The sequence below is a fragment of the Myiozetetes cayanensis genome, unplaced genomic scaffold (assembly GCF_022539395.1).
Source record: "Myiozetetes cayanensis isolate MyiCay16 unplaced genomic scaffold, myiCay2020 scf271, whole genome shotgun sequence".
Classification (NCBI taxonomy): domain Eukaryota; kingdom Metazoa; phylum Chordata; class Aves; order Passeriformes; family Tyrannidae; genus Myiozetetes; species Myiozetetes cayanensis.
In genome coordinates this window covers 23032-46947 of record NW_026087490.1, presented here as the reverse complement: position 1 = coordinate 46947, position 23916 = coordinate 23032, and the positions used below count along the sequence as shown (strand labels likewise).

Below are 23916 nucleotides of genomic sequence, written 5' to 3'. Positions count from 1 at the left end.
TTTTTGGGGGTCCCTGAGCTGGGTTTTTGGGGATCCCCGGGGTGGGTTTTTGGGGGTCCCTGGGGTGGCTTTTTGGGGGTCCCTGTGCTGGGTTTGGGGGTCCCTGGGGTGGCTTTTTGGGGGTCCCTGTGCTGGGTTTGGGGTCCCTGGGGTGGGGTTTGAGGGTCCCCAGGGCAGGTTTGGGGCCCCTGGGGGGTATTTTGGGCGTCCCTGTGTTTGAGGGCCCCAGGGTGGGTTTGGGGGTCCCTGGGCTGCGTTTTTGGGGGTCCCTGGGCTGGGTTTGGGGTCTCTGGGGTGAGTTTTTGGGGGAGCCCTGGGTGTGGGGTCCCCAAGGCAGGTTTGGGGATCTCTGGGGTTTGATTTTGGGGGTCCCTGGGGTGGGTTTTGGGGGGGTCCCTGGGCTGGGTTTTTGGGGTCCCTGGGCTGGGTTTGGGGGTCCCTTGGGTGAATTTAGGGGGTCTCTGGGTTTGGGGTCCCCAGGGCAGGTCTGGGGGTCTCTGGGGTTTGATTTTGGGGGTCCTCAGGGCTGTTCCCTCCTCCCCCCCAACAACAACAACAACATCCATCCCCGTCTCCATGGCAACACCCCGCGTGTTTCCACGGCAACCGTCACCATGGCAGCAACCCCTCCTCCCCCCCCCGCGATTGACTTTTAATCCCTCTGAGTTCGACTTTAATTAACTTTATTTAACGTGATTAATTAATTACAGGTGGTAAAATCGCACGGCGCGCGGGGAGAGGGAGAGGAGGAGCGGAGAGGGGAGGGGCGGAACGCCCCCGTCCCTCCCCTTCCCCCTCCCCGTGCACCTATTGCTCGTTTTTGGGGGAAAGGGGTGGGGAGCAGAACCCCTCCCCCACCCCCTCCTCCCAGGACCCCCAAACCCCCAAACCCCCTCCCCCGAGGCTCCTCCCCCAAACTGGGAGCGAACTGGGAAAGGGGATGGGGGAGGGGAGGGCGAGGAGGGGGTCAAAGGGAGGGGAGGGAATAAATACAATCTTCCAATAGATTAAAACCCCTGGAAGTGCAGGGGGCCGGAGGTCACATCATGCCCAGCTGCAGGAGGGTGTTCGCGTACATCATGGGCTTGACGTTGGGGTGAGGCTGGGGGGGCAAAGGGGGGTTAGGGGGTTAGGGGGCGAAAGGGACCCCCGTGCCCCAAAAATACAGCAAGGGGCACCCGGGGGGCTGCGGTGGGGTGAGCACTCCCCACTGAGATACAGCCCCCGGGGACCCCCAATTGGAGTCTGAGCCCTCCCCACACCTGATATCCCCCTGAGACCCCCAAACCTGAGACCCCAGGACCCCCAATAGGAGTCTGAGCCCTCCCCACTGAGATCAGCCCCGGGGACCCCCAATTGGAGTCTGAGCCCCCCAAACCTGAGACCCCCCTGAGACCCCCCAAACCTGAGACCCCCAGGACCCCCAATAGGAGTCTGAGCCCTCCCCACTGAGATACAGCCCCCAGGGACCCCCAATTGGAGTCTGAGCCCCCACACCTGAGACCCCCAAACCTGAGACCCCCTGGGACCCCAATAGAGTCTGAGCCCCCAAACCTGAGACCCCCAAACCTGAGACCCCCAGGACCCCCAATAGAGTCTGAGCCCCCAAACCTGAGACCCCCTGAGACCCCCGTCAGGACCCCAGTAGGAGTCTGAGTCCTCCCCTAAATCTGAGACCCCCGAGATCCCCCAAACCTGAGACCCTCCCTGGGGACCCCCAATAGGACTGTGAGCCCCCCTCAAACCTGAGACCCTCCCCGAGACCCCAAATAGTCCTTCTGACACCCCCTCCCAAAACCTGAGACCCCCTCGGGACCCCCAATAGGAGTCTGAGCCCCTCACCCAAACCTGAGACCCCCCCTGGGACCCCCAATAGGAGTCTGAGCCCCTCACCTAAACCTGAGACCCCCACTGGGACCCCAAATTGGACTCTGCACCGCCCCGAAACCTGAGACACCCCCTGAGACCCCCCCAAACCTAGAGATTCCCCCAGGACCCCCAATAGGAGTCTGAGCCCTCCTAAACCTGAGACCCCCCCCGGGACCCCAAATTGGACTCTGCACCGCCCCAAAACCTGAGACACGCCCCCCCCGGGACCCCCAGTGTATTTTTGGGGTACCAGGGACAATTTTGGGGGTGCCAGGGTGAGTTTTTCGGGGGTTCCAAGGTCAGTTTTGGGGTCCCAGGGTGGGATTTTTGGGGTCCCAGGGGTGTATTTTGGGGTCCCAGGGTGGGTTTGGGGGTCCCAGGGGTGTATTTGGGGTCCCAGGGTGAGTTTTGGGGTCCCAGGGTCAGTTTGGGGGTCCCAGGGGGGTGTATTTGGGGGTCCCAGGGGGTCCCTGCTCACCACTGCAGTGAACTGGTGGAAGTCGGGGCACAGGGTCAGTTTTTGGGGTCCCAGGGTCAGTTTTAGGGTCCCAGGGTGGGTTTTTTAGGGTCCCAGGGGGGTGTATTTGGGGTCCCAGGGTGTATTTGGGGTCCCAAGGTCAGTTTGGGGGTCCCTGCTCACCACTGCAGTGAACTGGTGGAAGTCGGGGCGCAGGGTCAGTTTGGGGTCCCAGGGTCAGTTTGGGGTCCCAGGGTCAGTTTGGGGGTCCCAGGGTGGGTTTTTTGGGGTCTCAGGGTCAGTTTGGGGGTCCCAGGGTGGGTTTTTTGGGGTCTCAGGGGTATGTTTTGGGGTCCCAAGGTCAGTTTTGGGGTCCCTGCTCACCACTGCAGTGAACTGGTGGAAGTCGGGGCGCAGGGTCAGTTTGGGGTCCCAGGGTCAGTTTGGGGTCCCAGGGTCAGTTTGGGGGTCCCAGGGGGGTGTATTTGGGGGTCCCAGGGGGTGTATTTGGGGTCCCTGCTCACCACTGCAGTGAACTGGTGGAAGTCGGGGCGCAGGGTCAGTTTGGGGTCCCAGGGTCAGTTTGGGGTCCCAGGGTCAGTTTGGGGTCTCAGGGGTATGTTTTGGGGTCCCAAGGTCAGTTTGGGGTCCCTGCTCACCACTGCAGTGAACTGGTGGAAGTCGGGGCGCAGGTCGCTGCCGCGCAGGTGGATGTACGAGCCCTTGTTGCCCATCTGGTCACTGCGGGGACAAGGGGACACTTGGGGACACCTGGGGACACTTGGGGGACACTGAGAGGTGGCACAAGGACACTGAGCCTTGGGGACACTTGGGGGATACCTGGAGGACACTGAGAGGTGGCACAGGGACAGAGCCTTGGGGACACCTGGGGCCACTTGGGGACACTGAGATGACACCAGGGGGACACCAGGGGACACCAGACCAAGGGGACACTGTGGCTCAGGTGTCACCAGACCCAGAGCACCCCGTGGCTCAGGGGACAGCAGGTGACACCAGACCAAGGGGACACCAGGTGACACCAGACCCAGGGGACACTGTGACTCAGGGGACACCAGACCCAGAGCACCCCCTGGCTCAGGGGACACCAGACCAAGGGGACACCAGGTGACACCAGACCCAGAGCACCCCGTGGCTTAGGGGACACCAGGTGACACCAGACCAAGGGGACACCAGGTGTCACCAGACCCAGAGCATCCTGTGGCTCAGGGGACAGCAGGTGACACCAGACCAAGGGGACACCGTGGCTCAGGTGACACCAGACCCAGAGGACTCCATGGCTCAGAGGACAGACACTGTGGCTCAGGGGACACTATGGCTCAGGTGTCACCAGACCCAGAGCACCCCATGGCTTGGGGGACACCAGGTGACACCAGACCAAGGGGACACCAGGTGACACCAGACCCAGAGCACCCCGTGGCTCCGCAGCCGCTGCGCCGTCCCCATGTCCCCCCCATCCCCACTGTCCCCATGTCTCCCCCATCCCCACTGTCCCCATGTCCCCCCCATCCCCACTGTCCCCATGTCTCCCCCATCCCCACTGTCCCCATGTCTCCCCCATCCCCACTGTCCCCGTGTCCCCCAATCCCCACTGTCCCCATGTCTCCCCCATCCCCACTGTCCCCGTGTCCCCCCATCCCCACTGTCCCCATGTCCCCCCCATCCCCCCTGTCCCTCACCAGTAGTTGGGGGCGGAGAAGACGGTGACACAGCGGCCATCGTGGGCCACCTCGTAGCCCTCGGCCTTGACCTCGTGGCTGCGGATGATGAGCTCGAGCTGGTTCCGCTCCAGGAAGCGCTTGGTGACGTCGGGCCCGAACTGGCAGCTCACGCCACGCTTGCTCACTGAGCGCCCGTTCTGGGGACAGGGGGGGACACCAGGGACATGGGGGACAGACACGGTCACCAGGGGATGGACACTGTCACCAGGGCATGGACAGTGTCACCAGGAACCCAGAGACACCAGGGGATGGACACTGTCACTGAGTGCCTGTTCTGGGGACAGGGGGGGGACACCAGGGACATGGGGGACAGACACGGTCACCAGGGGATGGACACTGTCATCAGGAACCCAGAGACACCAGGGGATGGACACTGTCACCAGGGGATGGACACTGTCACCAGGAACCCAGAGACACCAGGGGATGGACACTGTCACCGAGTGCCCGTTCTGGGGACACCGGGGGGACAGGGGGACATGGGGGACACACGGGGGACACACGTGGTCAGCAGGGGATGGACAGTGTCACCGAGCGCCCGTTCTGGGGACATGGGAGGACAGGGGGACATGGGGGGGACATGGGGGACACACGTGGTCAGCAGGGGATGGACACTGTCACCAAGTGCCTGTTCTGGGGACATGGGAGGACAGGGGGGACACAGGGGGACACGGGGGACAGGCATGGTCAGCAGGAACCCAGAGACACCAGGGGATGGACACTGTCACTGAGCACCCGTTCTGGGGACAGGGGGGGACATGGGGGACAGACACGGTCACCAGGGGATGGACACTGTCACCAGGGGATGGACACTGTCACCAGGGGATGGACAGTGTCACCAGGAACCCAGAGACACCAGGGGATGGACGGTGTCACCAGGAACCCAGAGACACCAGGGGATGGACACTGTCACCAAGTAGCCATTCTGGGGACACCGGGGGGACAGGGGGGACAGACATGGTCACCAGGGGATGGACAGTGTCACCAGGGGATGGACAGTGTCACCAGGAACCCAGAGACACCAGGGGATGGACACTGTCACCAAGTGCCCGTTCTGGGGACAGGGGGGGACACCAGGGGGGACAGACATGGTCACCAGGGGATGGACAGTGCCACCAGGAACCCAGTGACACGGACAGTGTCACCAAGTAGTCCGTTCTGGGGACGGGGGGGACACCAGGGGGACAGACACGGTCAGCAGGGGATGGACACTGTCACCAAGTGCCCGTTCTGGGGACGGGGGGACACCAGGGGGGACATGGGGGACAGACACGGTCACCAGGGGATGGACAGTGTCACCAAGCACCCATTCTGGGGACACCGGGGGGACAGGGGGGACACCAGGGGGACAGGGGGGCAGACACGGTCAGCAGGGCACAGTGTCACCAGGGGATGGACACTGTCACTGAGTGCCTGTTCTGGGGACATGGGGACACAGGGAACATGGGGGACACACATGGTCAGCAGGGCACAGACAGTGTCACTGGGATGCCAGGAACACCGGGGACAGGAGGGACACAGGGGACATGGGGGGACACACACGGTCAGCAGGGCATGGACAGTGTCACCGAGCGCCCGTTCTGGGGACACCGGGGGGACAGGGGGGACACAGGGGGGACACACACGGTCAGCAGGGCACAGACAGTGTCACTGGGATGCCAGGAACACCGGGGACACAGGGGACATGGGGGGACACACACGGTCAGCAGGGCACGGACAGTGTCACTGGGATGCCAGGGACACCGGGGGACAGACACTGTCAGTGGGACACCAGGGACACCTGGACACAGGGAGTGTCCCCAAGACCCCAGGACACAGAGGGGTGTCCCCAGGACACAGAGGGTATCCCCAGGACACTGAGGGGTGTCCCCAAGACACAGGGGGTGTCCCCAGGGACACAGAGGGGTGTCCCAGGGACACAGAGGGGTGTCCCAAGGACACAGAGGGGTGTCCCCAGGACCCTGAGGGGTGTCCCCAGGACACAGGGGGTGTCCCCAAGACACAGAGGGGTGCCACAGGGACACAGAGGGTGTCCCCAGGACACAGAGGGGTGGCACAAGGACACAGAGGGGTGTCCCAAGGACACAGAGGGGTGTCCCCAGGACACAGGGGGTGTCCCCAGGACACAGAGGGGTGTCCCCAAGACACAGAGGGGTGCCACAGGGACACAGAGGGTGTCCCCAGGACACAGAGGGGTGGCACAAGGACACAGAGGGGTGCCACAGGGACACAGAGGGTGTCCCCAGAACACAGAGAGGTGGCACAAGGACACAGAGGGGTGTCCCCAGGACCCCAGGACACAGAGGGTATTCCCAGGACCCTGAGGGGTGTCCCCAGGACCCCGAGGGGTGTCCCCAAGACACAGAGAGGTGGCACAAGGACACAGAGGGTGTCCCCAGGACTCTGAGGGATGTCCCCAGGACACAGAGGGGTGTCCCCAGAACACAGAGGGGTGTCCCCAGGACCCCAGGGGGTGTCCCCAGGACCAGGAGGGGTGTCCCAGGGACACAGAGGGGTGGCACAAGGACACAGAGGGTATCCCCAGGACCCCAAGGGGTGTCCCCAGAACACAGAGGGTATCCCCAGGACCCTGAGGGATGTCCCCAGGACCAGGAGGGATGTCCCAGGGACACAGAGGGTGTCCCCAGGACCCTGAGGGGTGTCCCCAAGACACAGAGAGGTGGCACAAGGACACAGAGGGTGTCCCCAGGACCCCGAGGGGTGTCCCCAGAACACAGAGGGTATCCCCAGGACCCCGAGGGGTGTCCCAGGGACACAGAGGGGTGGCACAAGGACACAGAGGGATGTCCCCAGGACCCTGAGGGATGTCCCCAGGACCCTGAGGGGTGTCCCAGGGACACAGAGGGGTGGCACAAGGACACAGAGGGTGTCCCCAGGACCAGGACGGGTGTCCCCAGAACACAGAGGGTGTCCCCAGAACCCCGAGGGGTGTCCCCAGGACCCCGAGGGGTGTCCCCAGGACCCCGAGGGGTGTCCCCAAGACACAGGGGGTGTCCCCAGGACCCCGAGGGGTGTCCCCAGGACCCCGAGGGTGTCCCAGGACACAGAGGGTGTCCCCAGACACAGAGGTGTCCCCAGGACCCCGAGGGGTGTCCCAGGGACACAGAGAGGTGGCACAAGGACACAGAGGGTGTCCCCAGGACACAGAGGGTATCCCCAGGACCCCGAGGGGTGTCCCCAGGACCCCGAGGGGTGTCCCCAGGACCAGGAGGGATGTCCCCAAGACACAGAGGGTGTCCCCAAGACCCCGAGGGGTGTCCCCAGCGCGGGGGTGCAGCTCACCTGGGGCTGGGGGTCCGACCAGAGCAGGTCACACATGGGACCTGTGGGAGGAGATGTCACAGCTGGGCCCCTCGGGGTGGGGACACGCAGGGGACACCCCCGGGGGGGGTCCCTGTCCCACCTGAGTCCGGGGGCTGCCGGTTCCGCTCGATCTTGCGGATGTCGTCGAGGGTGACGCCGTCCTCGCTGAAGAGCCCCCGTGCATGATCTGGGGACAGGGGGGGACAGGGGGGAACAGGAGGGACAGGGGGACATGGGGGGACAGGAGGGACAGGGGGGACATGGGGGGACATGCAGGGGGACAGGAGGACATGGGGAGATGAGGGGACAGGGGGACATGGTAGGGACATGGAGGGATGGTGGGGACAGGGGGGACATGGGGGATGGAGGAGGGACAGGAGGGACATGGGGACATGGGGGACAGGGAGGGACAGGGGAACAGGGGGACATGGGGGGACAGGAGGACATGGGGAGATGAGGGGACAGGGGACGTGGTGGGGACATGGAGGGATGGTGGGGACGGGGGGGACATGGGGAGATAGAGGAGGGACAGGGGGGCACAGGGGGGACAGGGGCACATTGGGGAATGGGGAGGACACAGGGGGACAGTGAGGATGGGAGGGACAACCCCCCCAATCCTAATGCTGGGGGTGGGGGGGTGAGGAGGGACCCCCTGAGCCCTGGGGGAGGGCAGGGACACTTCCTCCCCAAAACTGTGACAGGGAGCACCCCAAATCCCCCCCAGGGACAGTGGGGACAGACCCTGAGTGGCACTGCCAGATAGAGAGCTATGAGGATCAATGGGCATTGCCAGATATGGAGCCACAGGGATCAATGGGCATTGCCAGATATGGAGCCACGAGGATTGATGGGCACTGCCAGATAGGGAGCCACGAGGATTGATGGGCACTGCCAGATAGGGAGCCAGGAGGATCAATGGGCACTGCCAGATAATGAGCCATAAGGAGCAATAAGCACTGCCAGATAACGAGCCATAGGGTCCCCGTGGGCACTGCCACCCTGGAGCTGTGGGGTCCTGTGGGAGCACTGCCAGGCCCAGAGCTGTGGGGTCCCGTGGGGGCACTGCCAGCCCCGGAGCCGTGGGGTCCCTTAGGCACTGCAGATAATGAGCTGTGGGGTCCCATGGGCTCTGCCAGGCCCAGAGCTGTGGGGTCCCGTGGGGGCACTGCCAGCCCCAGAGTCATGGGATCCCTTAGGCACTGCAGATAATGAGCTGTGGGGTTCCGTGGGCTCTGCCATCCCCATGGCCGTGGTGTTGTGGGCTCTGCCATCCCCATGGCCGTGGTGCTGTGGGCTCTGCCATCCCCAGGGCCATGGTGCTGTGGGCTCTGCCATCCCCATGGCCGTGGTGTTGTGGGCTCTGCCATCCCCATGGCCGTGGTGTTGTGGGGGCTCTGCCATCCCCAGGGCCATGGTGTTGTGTGGGCTCTGCCATCCCCATGGCCATGGTGCTGTGGGCTCTGCCATCCCCATGGCCATGGTGTTGTGGGCTCTGCCATCCCCATGGCCATGGTGCTGTGGGCTCTGCCATCCCCATGGCCATGGTGCTGTGGGCTCTGCCATCCCCATGGCCATGGTGTTGTGTGGGCTCTGCCATCCCCGTGCCCGTGGTCCTGTGGGGGCTCTGCCATCCCCAGGGCCATGGTGTTGTGGGCTCTGCCATCCCCATGGCTGTGGTGTTGTGGGGCTCTGCCATCCCCATGGCCATGGTGCTGTGGGGGCTCTGCCATCCCCATGGCCATGGTGCTGTGGGAGCTCTGCCATCCCCATGGCCATGGTGCTGTGGGCTCTGCCATCCCCATGGCCATGGTGTTGTGTGGGCTCTGCCATCCCCGTGCCCGTGGTCCTGTGGGGGCTCTGCCATCCCCAGGGCCATGGTGTTGTGGGCTCTGCCATCCCCATGGCCGTGGTGTTGTGGGCTCTGCCATCCCCAGGGCCATGGTGTTGTGGGGGCTCTGCCATCCCCAGGGCCATGGTGTTGTGGGCTCTGCCATCCCCATGGCCATGGTGCTGTGGGGGCTCTGCCATCCCCATGGCCATGGTATTGTGGGCTCTGCCATCCCCAGGGCCGTGGTGTTGTGGGCTCTGCCATCCCCATGGCCGTGGTGCTGTGGGGGCTCTGCCATCCCCATGGCCATGGTGCTGTGGTGGCTCTGCCATCCCCATGGCCATGGTGCTGTGGGCACTGCTATCCCCATGGCCGTGGTGTTGTGGGGGCTCTGCCATCCCCATGGCCGTGGTGCTGTGGGCTCTGCCATCCCCATGGCCATGGTGTTGTGGGCTCTGCCATCCCCATGGCCATGGTGCTGTGGGCTCTGCCATCCCCGTGGCCATGGTACCATGGGGGCTCTGCCATCCCCATGGCCGTGGTGCTGTGGGCTCTGCCATCCCCATGGCCGTGGTGCTGTGGGGGCTCTGCCATCCCCGTGCCCGTGGTGCTGTGGGCTCTGCCATCCCCATGGCCATGGTGTTGTGGGCTCTGCCATCCCCATGGCCATGGTGCTGTGGGAGCTCTGCCATCCCCATGGCCATGGTGCTGTGGGCTCTGCCATCCCCATGGCCATGGTGTTGTGGGGGCTCTGCCATCCCCATGGCCATGGTGTTGTGTGGGCACTGCTATCCCCATGGCCATGGTGCTGTGGGAGCTCTGCCATCCCCATGGCCGTGGTGCTGTGGGGGCACTGCCATCCCCATGGCCATGTTGCTGTGGGCTCTGCCATCCCCATGGCCATGGTGCTGTGGGCTCTGCCATCCCCAGGGCCATGGTGTTGTGGGCTCTGCCATCCCCATGGCCATGGTGCTGTGGGCTCTGCCATCCCCATGGCCATGGTGCTGTGGGAGCTCTGCCATCCCCATGGCCATGGTGCTGTGGGCTCTGCCATCCCCATGGCCATGGTGTTGTGGGGGCTCTGCCATCCCCATGGCCATGGTGTTGTGGGCTCTGCCATCACCATGGCCGTGGTGCTGTGGGCTCTGCCATCCCCATGGCCATGGTGCCGTGGGGGCTCTGCCATCCCCATGGCCATGGTGCTGTGGGCTCTGCCATCCCCATGGCCGTGGTGCTGTGGGCTCTGCCATCCCCATGGCCATGGTGCTGTGGGAGCTCTGCCATCCCCATGGCCATGGTGCTGTGGGCTCTGCCATCCCCATGGCCATGGTGTTGTGGGAGCTCTGCCATCCCCAGGGCCATGGTGCCGTGGGAGCTCTGCCATCCCCGTGGTGTTGTGGGCTCTGCCATCCCCATGGCCATGGTGTTGTGGGCTCTGCCATCCCCATGGCCATGGTGTTGTGGGCTCTGCCATCCCCAGGGCCATGGTACCATGGGGGCACTACCATCCCCATGGCCATGGTGCTGTGGGCTCTGCCATCCCCATGGCCGTGGTGCTGTGGGCTCTGCCATCCCCATGGCCGTGGTGCTGTGGGAGCTCTGCCATCCCCGTGGCCATGGTGTTGTGTGGGCTCTGCCATCCCCGTGCCCGTGGCCCCCCCGTGGTGCCCTCACCAGCACTTTGCCGTTGATGCACTGGGCCAGGGGCAGCCACTCGAAGACCTCGCTGAACAGGGCGAACATCTGCGCCGTGTACTTGGCCTTCACCTCCCCCTCGAAGCCGTAGATCTGGTTCATGTTGTCCGTCTCGTGGTTCCCTGCGGGCACACGGGGACACTGCCAGGGTGTGGGGAGACTGCCAGGGTGTGGGGACACTGTCAGGGCATGGGGAGACTGTCAGGGTGTGGGGACACTGTCAGGGTGTGGGGACACTGACAGGGTGTGGGGACACTGCCAGGGTGTGGGGACACTGCCAGGGCACGGGGACACTGCCAGGGTGTGGGGACACTGTCAGGGTGTGGGGAGACTGTCAGGGTGTGGGGACACTGTCAGGGTGTGGGGACACTGCCAGGGTGTGGGGACACTGTCAGGGTATGGGGACACTGTCAGGGTGTGGGGAGACTGCCAGGGCCTGGGGACACTGCCAGGACATGGGGTCACGGCCCCCAGAGTGTCCCCATCAGGAGACTCCCGAGGGGTCAAGGGACAGAGAAGGAGACCCAGGGTGGAGGACAAGGGACAGGGCAGGTGGCACTGCCACCAGGGAGTGTGGCACTGTGAGCAGGACAGGGGACACAGGGGTGTGACAAGACCCCCCCAGTTGGGGACAGGGGACTCAGGGGTGTGACAAGACCCCCCAACTGGGGACAGGGGACACAGGGATGTGACAAGACCCCCAAATGAGTACAGGGGACCCAGGGGTGGGATGTGACCCCCTAGTTCAGGACAGGGGACCCAGGGATGGAATGTGACCCCCCAAATGAGGACAGGGGACCCAGGGGTGTGATGTGACCCCCCAGCTGGGGACAGGGGATCCAGGGGTGGGATGTGACCCCCCAAATCAGGACAGGGGATTCAGGGGTGTGATGTGACCCCCTAGTTGGGGACAGGGGACCCAGGGGTGGGATGTGACCCCCCAAATGAGTACAGGGGACCCAGGGGTGTGATGTGACCCCCCACTTGGGGACAGGGGACACGGGGATGGAATGTGACCCCCCAGTTCAGGACAGGGGACACGGGGATGGAATGTGACCCCCAAATGAGTACAGGGGACCCAGGGGTGTGATGTGACCCCCTAGTTCAGGACAGGGGACCCAGGGGTGTGATGTGACCCCCCAACTGGGGACAGGGGACCCAGGGGTGGGATGTGACCCCCCAAACGAGTACAGGGGACACAGGGGTGGGATGTGACCCCCCACTTGGGGACAGGGGACACGGGGATGGAATGTGACCCCCCAAATGAGTACAGGGGACCCAGGGGTGGGATGTGACCCCCCAAATGAGTACAGGGGACTCAGGGGTGTGATGTGACCCCCTAGTTCAGGACAGGGGACCCAGGAGTGTGACGTGACCCCCCAAACGAGTACAGGGGACCCAGGGGTGTGATGTGACCCCCATCTGGGCCAGGGCCCTTGTCCCCCGTGCCCCCAGTTACCCCGGAGCAGGTGGAAGTGGTCGGGGTAGAGCAGCTTGAAGCCGAAGAGCGTCAGGATGACCTCGACCGAGAAGGAGCCGCGGTCCACGAAGTCCCCGTTGAAAATCTGGCGGCAGCTCAGGAAAAGCGGCTCCCCCCGGGGTGTCCCTCCCCCCTGTGCCCCTCCCCTGCCCCGGGGACACCCCCCTGGCCCCCGTGGATACGTAAGGGTTGGTCTCGGAGGGCAGCCCGTTGAGCTCGAAGATGTTGAGCAGGTCGTAGAACTGCCCGTGGGTGTCACCGCACACCGTCACCTTCTCCGTCTGCCAGGGGACAAACCGGGGGGGGAGAGTGGCACCAGAGTGGGGGGGGACACGGGTGACACCCCCCCAAAACCCCCTGCAAGAGAGAGAGAGGGGAACCCACCTCCTTCAACGTTGTCTCCACCAAGGTGGGGAGCTTGGCCAGCACCTCCTTCACCTGCACCAGGATCTGTGGGGCGGGGACACTTGGGGACACTTGGGGACGGGGTGGGGGCGGTGGGAGGGGCTCGGGGGGGCGGGGGAGAGAGTTGGGGGTACCTGGTAGGCACATTTCCTGTGGAGTTTCTTCTGGTCCTTGTACCACTGCATGAGCTCCTTCATGAAGGCCAAGGTGACCTTCCCGTCCTCCAGCTTGGGGCCACTGTACTCGTCCTCGATGGCTGCGGGCACAGCGGGGACGGTGGCACGGGGGGACAGCGGGGACCTGGCCCCCCAGGGCTGTCATAACCCCCCCAGGGCTGTCACAGCCCCCCAGGGCTGTCACAGCCATCCCAGAGCCACACAGCACCCCCAGGGCTGTCATAACCCCCCCACAGCCACACAGCACCCCCAGGGCCACCACAGCACCCCCAGAGCCACCACAGCACCCCCAGGGCCCCCCACAGCTCCCCCAGGGCTGTCATAACCCCCCCACAGCCACCACAGCACCCCAGGACCACCACAGCCACCACCAGGGCTGTCATAAGCCCCACAGCCACCACAGCACCCCAGGGCCACCATGGCCCCCTAGGGCTGTCATAAGCCCCACAGCCACAGCACCCCAGAGCTGTCATAACCCACCCCACAGCCACCACAGCACCCCAGGACCACCACAGCACCCCCAAGGGCTGTCATAACCCACCCCACAGCCACCACAGCACCCCCAGGACCACCACAGCCACCCCAGGGCTGTCATGATCCCCCCACAGCCACCACAGCACCCCAGGACCACCACAGCACCCCCAGGGCTGTCATAACCCCCCCCACAGCCACCACAGCACCCCCAGGACCACCACAGCACCCCAGGGGCTGTCATAAGTCCCCACAGCCACCTAGCACCCCCAGGACCACCACAGCACCCCAGGGCTGTCATGATCCCCCCACAGCCACCACAGCACCCCCAGGACCACCACAGCACCCCCAGGGCTGTCATGATCCCCCCACAGCCACCACAGCACCCCCAGGACCACCACAGCACCCCCAGGGGTGTCATAAACCCCCCACAGCCACCACAGCACCCCAGGACCACCACAGCCACCCCAGGGCTGCCATGATCCCCCCAGAGCCACCACAGCCCCCCAGGGCCACCACAGCACCCCCAGGGCTGTCGCACCCCACAGCCACCACAGCCCCCCAGGACCACCACAGCCACCCCAGGGCTGTCATGATCCCAGAGCCACCAAGCCCCCAGGGCTGCCATAGCCCCCCAGGGCTGTCACAGCCCCAGGGCTGCCATAACCCCCCCACAGCCACCACAGCACCCCAGGACCACCACAGCACCCCCAAGGGCTGTCATAACCCCCCCACAGCCACCACAGCCACCCCCAGGACCACCACAGCCACCCCAGGGCTGTCATAACCCCCCCACAGCCACCACAGCACCCACAGGACCCCCACAGCCACCCCAGGGCTGTCACAGCCACCCACAGCCACCACAGCACCCCCAGGACCACCACAGCACCCCCAGGGCTGTCATAGCCACCCACAGCCACACAGCACCCCCAGGACCACCAGCACCCCAGGGCTGTCAGTGATCCCCACAGCCACCACGGCACCCCCAGGCCACCCCAGCACCTCCCAGGGCTGTCAGACCCACCACAGCCACCAGCACCCCAGGCCACCACAGCACCCCAGGCCACCAACCACAGCCACCACCCCAGGGCTGTCATAGACCCCCAGGCCACCACAGCACCCCAGGGCCACCACAGCACCCCAGGGCTGTCACCAAACCCCCCACAGCCACACAGCACCCCAGGGCCGCCAGCACCCCCAGGGCCACACAGCCACCCCAGGGCTGTCACAGCCACCCCAGAGCCACCTGGCACCCAGGGCCACCACAGCCACCCCAGGGCCTGGCTGTCATAACCCCCACAGCCACCACACCCTAGGACCACCACAGCACCCCAGGGCTGTCATGATCCCCCACAGCCACCACAGCACCCCCAGGACCACCACAGCACCCCCAGGACCACCACAGCCACCCCAGGGCTGTCATAAACCCCCCACAGCCACCACAGCACCCCAGGACCACCACAGCCACCCCAGGGCTGTCTGAACCCCACAGCCACCACAGCACCCCCAGGACCACCACAGTACCCCCAGGGCTGTCACAACCACCCCAGAGCCACCACAGCACCCCCAGGACCCCCACAGCCACCCCAGGGCTGTCATGATCCCCCCAGAGCCACCACAGCACCCCCAGGACCACCACAGCCACCCCAGGGCTGTCATAAACCCCCCACAGCCACCACAGCCCCCCAGGGCTTACAGCCACACAGCACCCCAGGGCCACCACAGCCACCCCAGGGCTGTCACATCCCCCACAGCCACCACAGCACCCCCAGGGCTGTCACAGCCACCCACAGCCACACAGCACCCCCAGGACCACCACAGCACCCCCAGGGCTGTCATAACCACCCACAGCCACCACAGCACCCCCAGGACCACCACAGCCACCCCAGGGCTGTCATAAACCCCACAGCCACCCAGCCCCCAGGACCACCCAGCACCCCAGGGCTGTCGCAAACCCCACAGCCACCAGCACCCCAGCACCACCCCAGGGCTGTCATGATCCCCACAGCCACCACAGCACCCCAGGACCACCACAGCCACCCCCAGGGCCACCAGCCCCCAGCCACCACAGCCCCCAGGGCTGTCACAACCACCCCAGAGCCACACAGCACCCCCAGGACCACCACAGCCACCCCAGGGCTGTCATGATCCCCACAGCACCACAGCACCCCCAGGACCACCACAGCACCCCAGGGCTGTCATGATCCCCACAGCCACCACAGCACCCCAGAGCCACCACAGCACCCACAGAGCCACCACAGCACCCCAGGACCACCACAGCCACCCCAGGGCTGTCATGATCCCCAGAGCCACCACAGCACCCCCAGGACCACCACAGCACCCCAGGGCTGTCACAACCCCCACAGCCACCACAGCACCCCCAGAGCCACCACAGCACCCCCAGGGCTGTCACAGCCACCCCAGAGCCACCACAGCCCCCCAGGGCCACCACAGCCACCCCAGGGCTGTCATGATCCACCCAGAGCCACCCACAGCACCCCCAGGACCACCAGGGCCCCCCCGGACACCCACAGCTCCCCAAGGCTACTGAGACCCTCCCAGACCCCCAAGACCCCAAGGAAAACCCTCCTAGACCCCCAGAACACCCAGGACGACCCTCCTGAGCCCCCTCAAGGGTCTCACAGCCCTCAACCCCCTCCCCAAGGGGACCCTCCCAGACCCCAAGACCCCCAGGAGGACCCTCCCAAACCCCTAAGACCCCCAGGAGGCCTCTCCCAGACCCCCAAGACCCCCAGGAAGATCCTCCCAGATCCCCAAGATGTCCCTTCAGGCTCTCACAGCCCTCACCCCCTCCCCAAGAGGACCCTCCCAAACCCCCAAGACCCCCAGGAAGATCCTCCTGGACCCCCAAAACACCCATGAGGACCCTCCCAGTTCCCTGAAGGCTCTCACAACCCTCACCCCCTTCCCCAAGGGGACCCTCCCAGACCCCCAAGACCCCCAGGAGGACCCTCCCAAACCCCTAAGACCCCCAGGAGGCCTCTCCCAGACCCCCAAGACCCCCAGGAAGATCCTCCTGGACCCCCAAAACACCCATGAGGACCCTCCCAGTCCCCTGAAGGCTCTCACAACCCTCACCCCCTTCCCCAAGGGGACCCTCCCAGACCCCCAAGACCCCCAGGAGGACCCTTCAGGCTCTCACAACCCTCACACCCTTCCCCAAGGGGACTCTCCCAGAGCCCCGAGACCCCCAGAACGACCCCCCAAGACCTCCAAGAGGACCCTCAAGTCTCTCCCAGCCCTCACCCCCCTCCCCAGAGGGACCCTCCCAGCCCCCTCAAGGCTCTCCCAGCCCTCACCCCCCTCCCCAGGGGGATCCTCTCAGACCCCCAAGACACCCCCCAAACCCCAACCCCCGTGCCCAGGAGCCCCCCCAGCCCCCCCAGGCCAGCGGGTGGGTGTGGGGAGGGGTCTCAACTCATGCTCTCGATGTCCAGGGAGTCGACCACGGAGCGCTTGGTCTCGTCGCTGGCGATGGCCCTCTCGAAGGCCTTCTGCTTGACGATGCGGTGGCACTCCTGGTACTTGAGCTTGGCGTCCTTGTCGTTGGGCCTCACCTTCACCACCTGTGGGGGGACAGCCCTCAGGGGTGGGGACAGCACTCAGGGGGCAGGGGACACACCCATGGTGCATGGGGACAGCACTCAGGGGATGGGGACACACCCAGGGGTCATGGGGACACACCCAGGGGTCATGGGGACAGCACTCAGGGGTCATGGGGACAGCTCTCAGGGGGCAGGGGACACACCCAGGGGTCATGGGGACAGCACTCAGGGGACAGGGGACAGCACTCAGGGGATGGGGACACACCCAGAGGTCATGGGGACAGCCCTCGGGGGATGGGGACAGCACTCAGGGGATGGGGACACACCCAGGGGTCATGGGGACACCCCTCGGGGGTGGGGACAGCTCTCAGGGGATGGGGACACACCCAGGGGTCATGGGGACAGCACTCAGGGGGTGGGGGACACACCCAGGGGTCATGGGGACACACCCAGGGGTCATGGGGACAGCACTCAGGGGGTGGGGGACAGCACTCAGGGGATGGGGACAGCACTCAGGGGACAGGGGACACACCCAGGGGTGATGGGGACACTGGAGGACACCCCACCGGGGGTGATGGGGACACCCAGACACACACTCAGGGGATGGGGACACCCCTCAGGAGATGAGGACACCCCTCAGGGCACAGTCACACCCCTCAGGGCACGGTCACACCCCTCAGGGAACTGTCACATCCCTCAGGAGACAGACACACCCTCAGGGCACAGTCATACCCCTCATGAGACAGTCACACCCTCAGGGCACAGTCACACCCCTCAGGGAAATGTCACACCCCTCAGGGAACTGTCACACCCCTCAGGGCACTGACACACCCCTCAGGGCACTGTCACATCCCTCAGGAGACAGTCACACCCTCAGGGCATTGTCACATCACTCAGAGCACAGTCACACCCCTCAGGAGACAGACACACCCTCAGGGCACAGTCACACTCCTCAGGGGATGAGGACACCCCTCAGGGCACTGTCACACCCCCCAGGGCACAGTCACACCCCTCAGGGCTCATAAGGACACCCCTCAGGAGATGGGGACACCCTCAGGGGATGACGACACCCCTCAGGTGACAGGGACACCCTCAGGAGGTGAGGACACCCCTCATGACTCAGACACATCCTCAGGGCACAGTCACACCCCTCATGAGACAGTCACACCCCTCAGGGCACAGTCACACCCCTCAGGGCACAATCACAGCCCTCAGGGAAATGTCACACCTCTCAGGGCACATGTCACACCCCTCAGGGCACAGTCACACCCCTCAGGGGATGACAACACCCCTCAGGGCACAGTCACACCCCTCAGGGGATGACAACACCCCTCAGGTGACAGGTACACCCTCAGGGGTCACAAGGACACCCCCAGGTGCTGCCAGGACACCCCTCAGGAGATGGGGACACCCCTCAGGTGACAGGGACACCCTCAGGAGATGAAGACACCCCTCAGGAGATGGGGACAACCCTCAGGTGACAGGTACATCCTCCGGGGTCACCAGGACACCCCCAGGCGCCGCCAGGACACCCCTCAGGAGATGGGGACACCCCTCAGGTGACAGGGACACCCTCAGGAGATGAAGACACCCCTCAGGAGATGGGGACACCCCTCAGGTGACAGGTACATCCTCCGGGGTCACCAGGACACCCCCAGGCGCCACCAGGACACCCCTCAGGAGATGGGGACACCCCTCAGGAGATGGGGACACCCCTCAGGAGATGGGGACACCCCTCAGGTGACAGGTACACCCTCAGGGGTCACAAGGACACCCCCAGGCGCCGCCAGGACGCCCCTCACAACCCCCCCGCGCCTCTCTCACCGTCTCGTAGTCGCGCAGGGCGGCCTTGAACTTGCCCAGGGCCATGTTGCTGGCGGCGCGCCGGTAGTAGCCCTTGACGTACTTGGCGTCGAGCTGCACGGCGCGCGTGGCGTCGGCCAGGGCGTAGCCGTAGCACTCGGTGCGCAGGTAGGCCAGGCTGCGGTTGCCGTAGTAGATGGCGTTGCCGGGGTTCAGCTCGATGGCGCTGCTGTAGAACTTCACCGCGTTCTCGTAGTCCTTCCCTGGGGGGAGCCCCGGGGGGAAGGGGGGGCAGGAGAGATGGTTGGGGGAGGCGTTTTGGGGGGGGGGTTTCCTCATAGGTTTTCTCTGGGGACACCATGGGGTGTAGGACCCCAAGTTAGGTGGGGTTTCCCTCATAGGTTTTCTCTGGGAGCACCCATGAGGGTGTAGGAGACTCCGGTTAGGTGGGGTTTCCCTCACAGGTTTTCTCTGGGAGCACCCATAAGGGTGTAGGAGACCCCAGTTAGGGGGGGTTTGCCTCATAGGTTTTCTCTGTGAGCCTCCACAATGGGGTAGGAGACCCCAGTTAGGGGGGGTTTCCCTCATAGGCCTCGCCTGGGAACACCACAGGGGGCAGGACCCTCATTTAGGGGGGGTTTCCCTCACAGGTTTTCTCTGGGAATGCCCATGGGGGTAGAGAGAGACCCCGGTTAGGGGGGTTTCCCTCATAGGTTTTCTCTGGGAGCACCCATGAGGGTGTAGGAGACACCAGTAGGGGGGGTTTCCCTCAAAGGTTTTCTCTGGGAGCATCCATAAGGGTGTAAGAGACCCCAGTTAGGGGGGCTTTCCCTCATAGGTTTTCTCTGGGAGCGCCCATGGGGGGTAGGAGACACCAGTTAGGGGGGGTTTCCCTCATAGGTTTTCTCTGGGAGCCTCCACAATGGGGTAGGAGACCCCGGTTAGGGGGGTTTCCCTCACAGGTTTTCTCTGGGAGTGCCCATGAGGGTGTAGGAGACCCTGGTTAGGGGGGTTTCCCTCACAGATTTTCTCTGGGAGTGCCCACAGGGGTGTAGAAGACCCCAGTTAGGGGGGTTTTCCTCACAGACCTTGCCTGGGGACACCATGGCAACAGGACCCCCAGTTAGGACGTGTTTCCCTCACAGTTTTCTCTGGGAGTGCCCACAATGGGGCCATAGGAGACCCCAGTTAGGGGGGATTTCCCTCATAGGCCTCGCCTGGGAACACCACAGGGGGCAGGACCCCCAGTTAGGGGGAGTTTCCCTCACAGATTTTCTCTGGGAGCGCCCACAATGGGGTAGGAGACCCCAGTTAGGGGGGGTTTCCCTCATAGGCCTCGCCTGGGAACACCATGGCAACAGGACACCCCAGTTAGGATGTGTTTCCCTCACAGGTTTTCTCTGGGAATGCCCATGGGGGATGTAGGAGACCCCAGTTAGGGAGAGTTTCCCTCACAGTTTTCTCTGGGAGTGCCACACCCCTCATGAGACAGTCACACCCCTCAGGTGACAGGGACACCCTCAGGGGTCACAAGGACACCCCCAGGCGCCGCCAGGACACCCCTCAGGAGATGAAGACACCCCTCAGGAGATGGGGACACCCCTCAGGAGATGGGGACAACCCTCAGGGCACAGTCACACCCCTCAGGGCACAGTCATACACCCCTCAGGGAAATGTCACAGCCCTCAGGGCACAGTCACACCCCTCAGGGCACAGTCACACCCCTCAGGGAAATGTCACAGCCCTCAGGGAACTGTCACACCCTCAGGGCACGGTCACACCCCTCAGGTGACAGGTACACCCTCCGGGGTCACCAGGACACCCCCAGGCGCCGCCAGGACACCTCAGAGATGGGGATTCCCTCAGGTACAGGGGACACCCTCAGGAGATGAAGACACCCCTCAGGAGATGGGGACACCCCTCAGGAGATGGGGACACCCCTCAGGTGACAGGGACACCCTCAGGAGATGAAGACACCCCTCAGGAGATGGGGACACCCCTCAGGAGATGGGGACACCCCTCAGGTGACAGGTACACCCTCCGGGGTCACCAGGACACCCCCAGGCGCCGCCAGGACGCCCCTCACAACCCCCCCGCGCCTCTCTCACCGTCTCGTAGTCGCGCAGGGCGGCCTTGAACTTGCCCAGGGCCATGTTGCTGGCGGCGCGCCGGTAGTAGCCCTTGACGTACTTGGCGTCGAGCTGCACGGCGCGCGTGGCGTCGGCCAGGGCGTAGCCGTAGCACTCGGTGCGCAGGTAGGCCAGGCTGCGGTTGCCGTAGTAGATGGCGTTGCCGGGGTTCAGCTCGATGGCGCTGCTGTAGAACTTCACCGCGTTCTCGTAGTCCTTCCCTGGGGGGAGCCCCGGGGGGAAGGGGGGGCAGGAGAGGTGGTTGGGGGGGAGGTTTGGGGGTGGTTTCCCTCATAGGTTTTCTCTGGGGAGCACCATGGGGTGTAGAGACCCCAAGTTAGGGGGGGTTTCCCTCACAGGTTTTCTCTGGGAGCACCCATGAGGGTGTAGGAGACCCCAGTTAGGGGGGATTTGCCTCACAGGTTTTCTCTGGGAGGCACCATGGGGGCAGGAGACCCCAGTTAGGAGTGTTTCCCTCACAGGTTTTCTCTGGGAGCACCCATGAGGGTGTAGGAGACCCCAGTTAGGGAGGTTTCCTCACAGGTCTTTCTCTGGGAGGCACCACAGTGGGGTAGAGACCCCCAGTTAGGGGGTTTCCCTCATAGGTTTTCTCTGGGAGCACCCATGAGGGGTGTAGGAGACCCCAGTTAGGGGGGGTTTCCCTCACAGGTTTTCTCTGGCAGTGCCCACAGGGCCATAGGAGACCCCAGTTAGGGGGGTTTCGCTTGCCTGGGAACACCATGGGGGGCAGGACCCCCAGTTAGGGGGGGTTTCCCTCATAGGTTTTCTCTGGGAGGCTCCACAATGGGGTAGGAGACCCCGGTTAGGGGGGTTTCCCTCATAGGTTTTCTCTGGGAATGCCCATGGGGGTATAGGGAGACCCCGGTTAGGGGGGGTTTCTCTCACAGGTTTTCTCTGGGAGCACCCACGAGGGTGTAGGAGACCCCAGTTAGGGAGTCTCTCCCTCACGAGCTTTTCTCTGGCAGGGCCCATAGGGCCATAGGAGACCCCAGTTAGGGGGGTTTCCCTCATAGGCCTTGCCTGGGAACACCACAGGGGGCAGGACTCCCAGTTAGAGGGGTTTTCCCTCATAGGTTTTCTCTGATAGCACCCACAGGGTGTCAGGACACCCGGTTGAGGAGTCCTCTGCAGTCCCACTGCCTCCATCATCCCCTCTCTGGCAGCCCCCATTGCCCCCATTACCCCCCTATCTGACAGCCCCCATTGCCCCCATTACCTCCCTATCTGACAGCCCCCATTGCCCCCATTATCCCCCTCTCTGGCAGCCCCACTGCCCCCATTATCCCCCTATCTGGCAGCCCCATTGCCTCATTATCCCCCTGACAGCCCCCATTACCCCCTATCTGCGCCCCCATTGCCCCATTACCCCCTCTCTGGCAGCCCCCATTGCCCCCATTATCTCCCTCTCTGGCAGCCCCCATTGCCCCATTACCCCCTATCTGACAGCCCCATTGCCTCCATTATCCTCCCTATCTGACAGCCCCCATTGCCCCCATTATCCCCCTCTCTGGCAGCCCCCACTGCCCCCATTATCCCCCTATCTGGCAGCCCCCATTGCCTCCATTATCCCCTCCTGACAGCCCCATTACCCCCCTATCTGGCAGCCCCATTGCCCCCATTACCCCTCTCTGGCAGCCCCATTGCCCCCATTATCCCCTCTCTGGCAGCCCCCATTGCCCCCATTACCACCCTCTCTGGCAGCCCCCATTGCCCCCATTACCCCTATCTGACAGCCCCCATTGCCCCATTACCCCCTCTCTGGCAGCCCCATTGCCCTCTATCTGACAGCCCCCATTGCCCCCATTATCCCCTCTCTGACAGCCCCCATTGCCCCCGTTACCCCCTATCTGACAGACCCCATTGCCCCCATTATCCCCCTATCTGACAGCCCCCATTACCCCCTATCTGGCAGCCCTCATTGCCTCCACTGCCGCCCCCATAACTCCCTATCTGGCCCCCCATAGGTCTCCCTGGCTCCCTATCTGGCACCCCCATCTCTCCCCATTGCCCCTCATGGCTCACTATCTGGCAGCACCCATTACCCCCAATGGCTCCCTATCTGGCAGCCCCCGTTTCCCGGCCCAGGCCCGCTCCCCGGCGGCGCCGCTCCCCGGTACCTTTGAAGAACTCGTTCGCGCGGGCCTTGAGCGCCTCTGCGCGCTCCAGCTCGGCGGGGCTCGGGGGCCGCCCGGGGCCGGCGCCGCCGCCGCTCCCCGCCCGCTCTTCCTCCGCCATGGTCGGGCCGCAAAGCGCCGCCGCCCCGCCGGCTGCCGCCGCCAAGCGCCGCTGTCGCAAAGCCTCACCGGGGAAGGGGGGAGATGTCGCAAAACCGGGGGGGGGAGTAAAGGGGCGGGGGTCCCAAAATCCACCTTGACCCCAAAACCCACCGGGTCCTCAAATCCCGCCGTGTCCTCAGAGCCCCTCGTGTCCCCCAAACCCACCGGGTCTCTAGAGCCCTCCATATCCCCAAAGCCCCCATGTCCCCAAAGCCCCCCGTGTCCCCTCCTGTCCCCATCACCCCTTCCACAGTGTCCCCAAAACCCACCACGTCCCCAAAGTCCCCCGTGTCCCCCAAACCCACCACATCCCCAAGGCCCCCGTGTCCCTAAAGTCCCTGGGTCCCCTCCTGTCCCCATCACCCCTTCCACAGTGTCCCCAAAACCCACCACGTCCCCAAAGTCCCCCGTGTCCCTAAAGCCCCCTGAGTCCCCAAAACCACCGTGTCCCCAAACCCCCCCGTGTCCCCAAAGGCCCTCGTGTCCCCAAAGCCCCCCATGTTCCCTCCTGTCCCCATCATCCCCTTCACAGTGTCCCCAAAACCCTCCGTGTCCCCAAAGCCCCCCGTGTTCCCTCCTGTCCCCATCATCCCCTCCACAGTGTCCCCAAAACTCCCCGTGTCCCCAAAACCCTCTGTGTCCCCAAAGGCCCCCGTGTCCCCTGTGTCCCCAAAGCCCCT

The 23916-nt window shown here is 64.6% G+C and overlaps 1 protein-coding gene across 1 annotated transcript; it reads right to left on the bottom strand.

The window, feature by feature from the left end:
- Positions 1 to 1027: 1027 nt before the first annotated feature.
- Positions 1028 to 23211, bottom strand: PPP5C (protein phosphatase 5 catalytic subunit). The gene is given in 14 exon segments (XM_050322150.1): positions 1028 to 1102; positions 2986 to 3067; positions 4024 to 4202; positions 7366 to 7406; positions 7487 to 7558; positions 7561 to 7573; positions 10889 to 11031; positions 12369 to 12474; positions 12572 to 12670; positions 12774 to 12839; positions 12929 to 13050; positions 16881 to 17028; positions 20919 to 21160; positions 23078 to 23211. Coding segments are annotated over 14 exon segments (1494 nt in total). The 5' UTR covers positions 23196 to 23211; the 3' UTR covers positions 1028 to 1039.
- Positions 23212 to 23916: the final 705 nt, after the last annotated feature.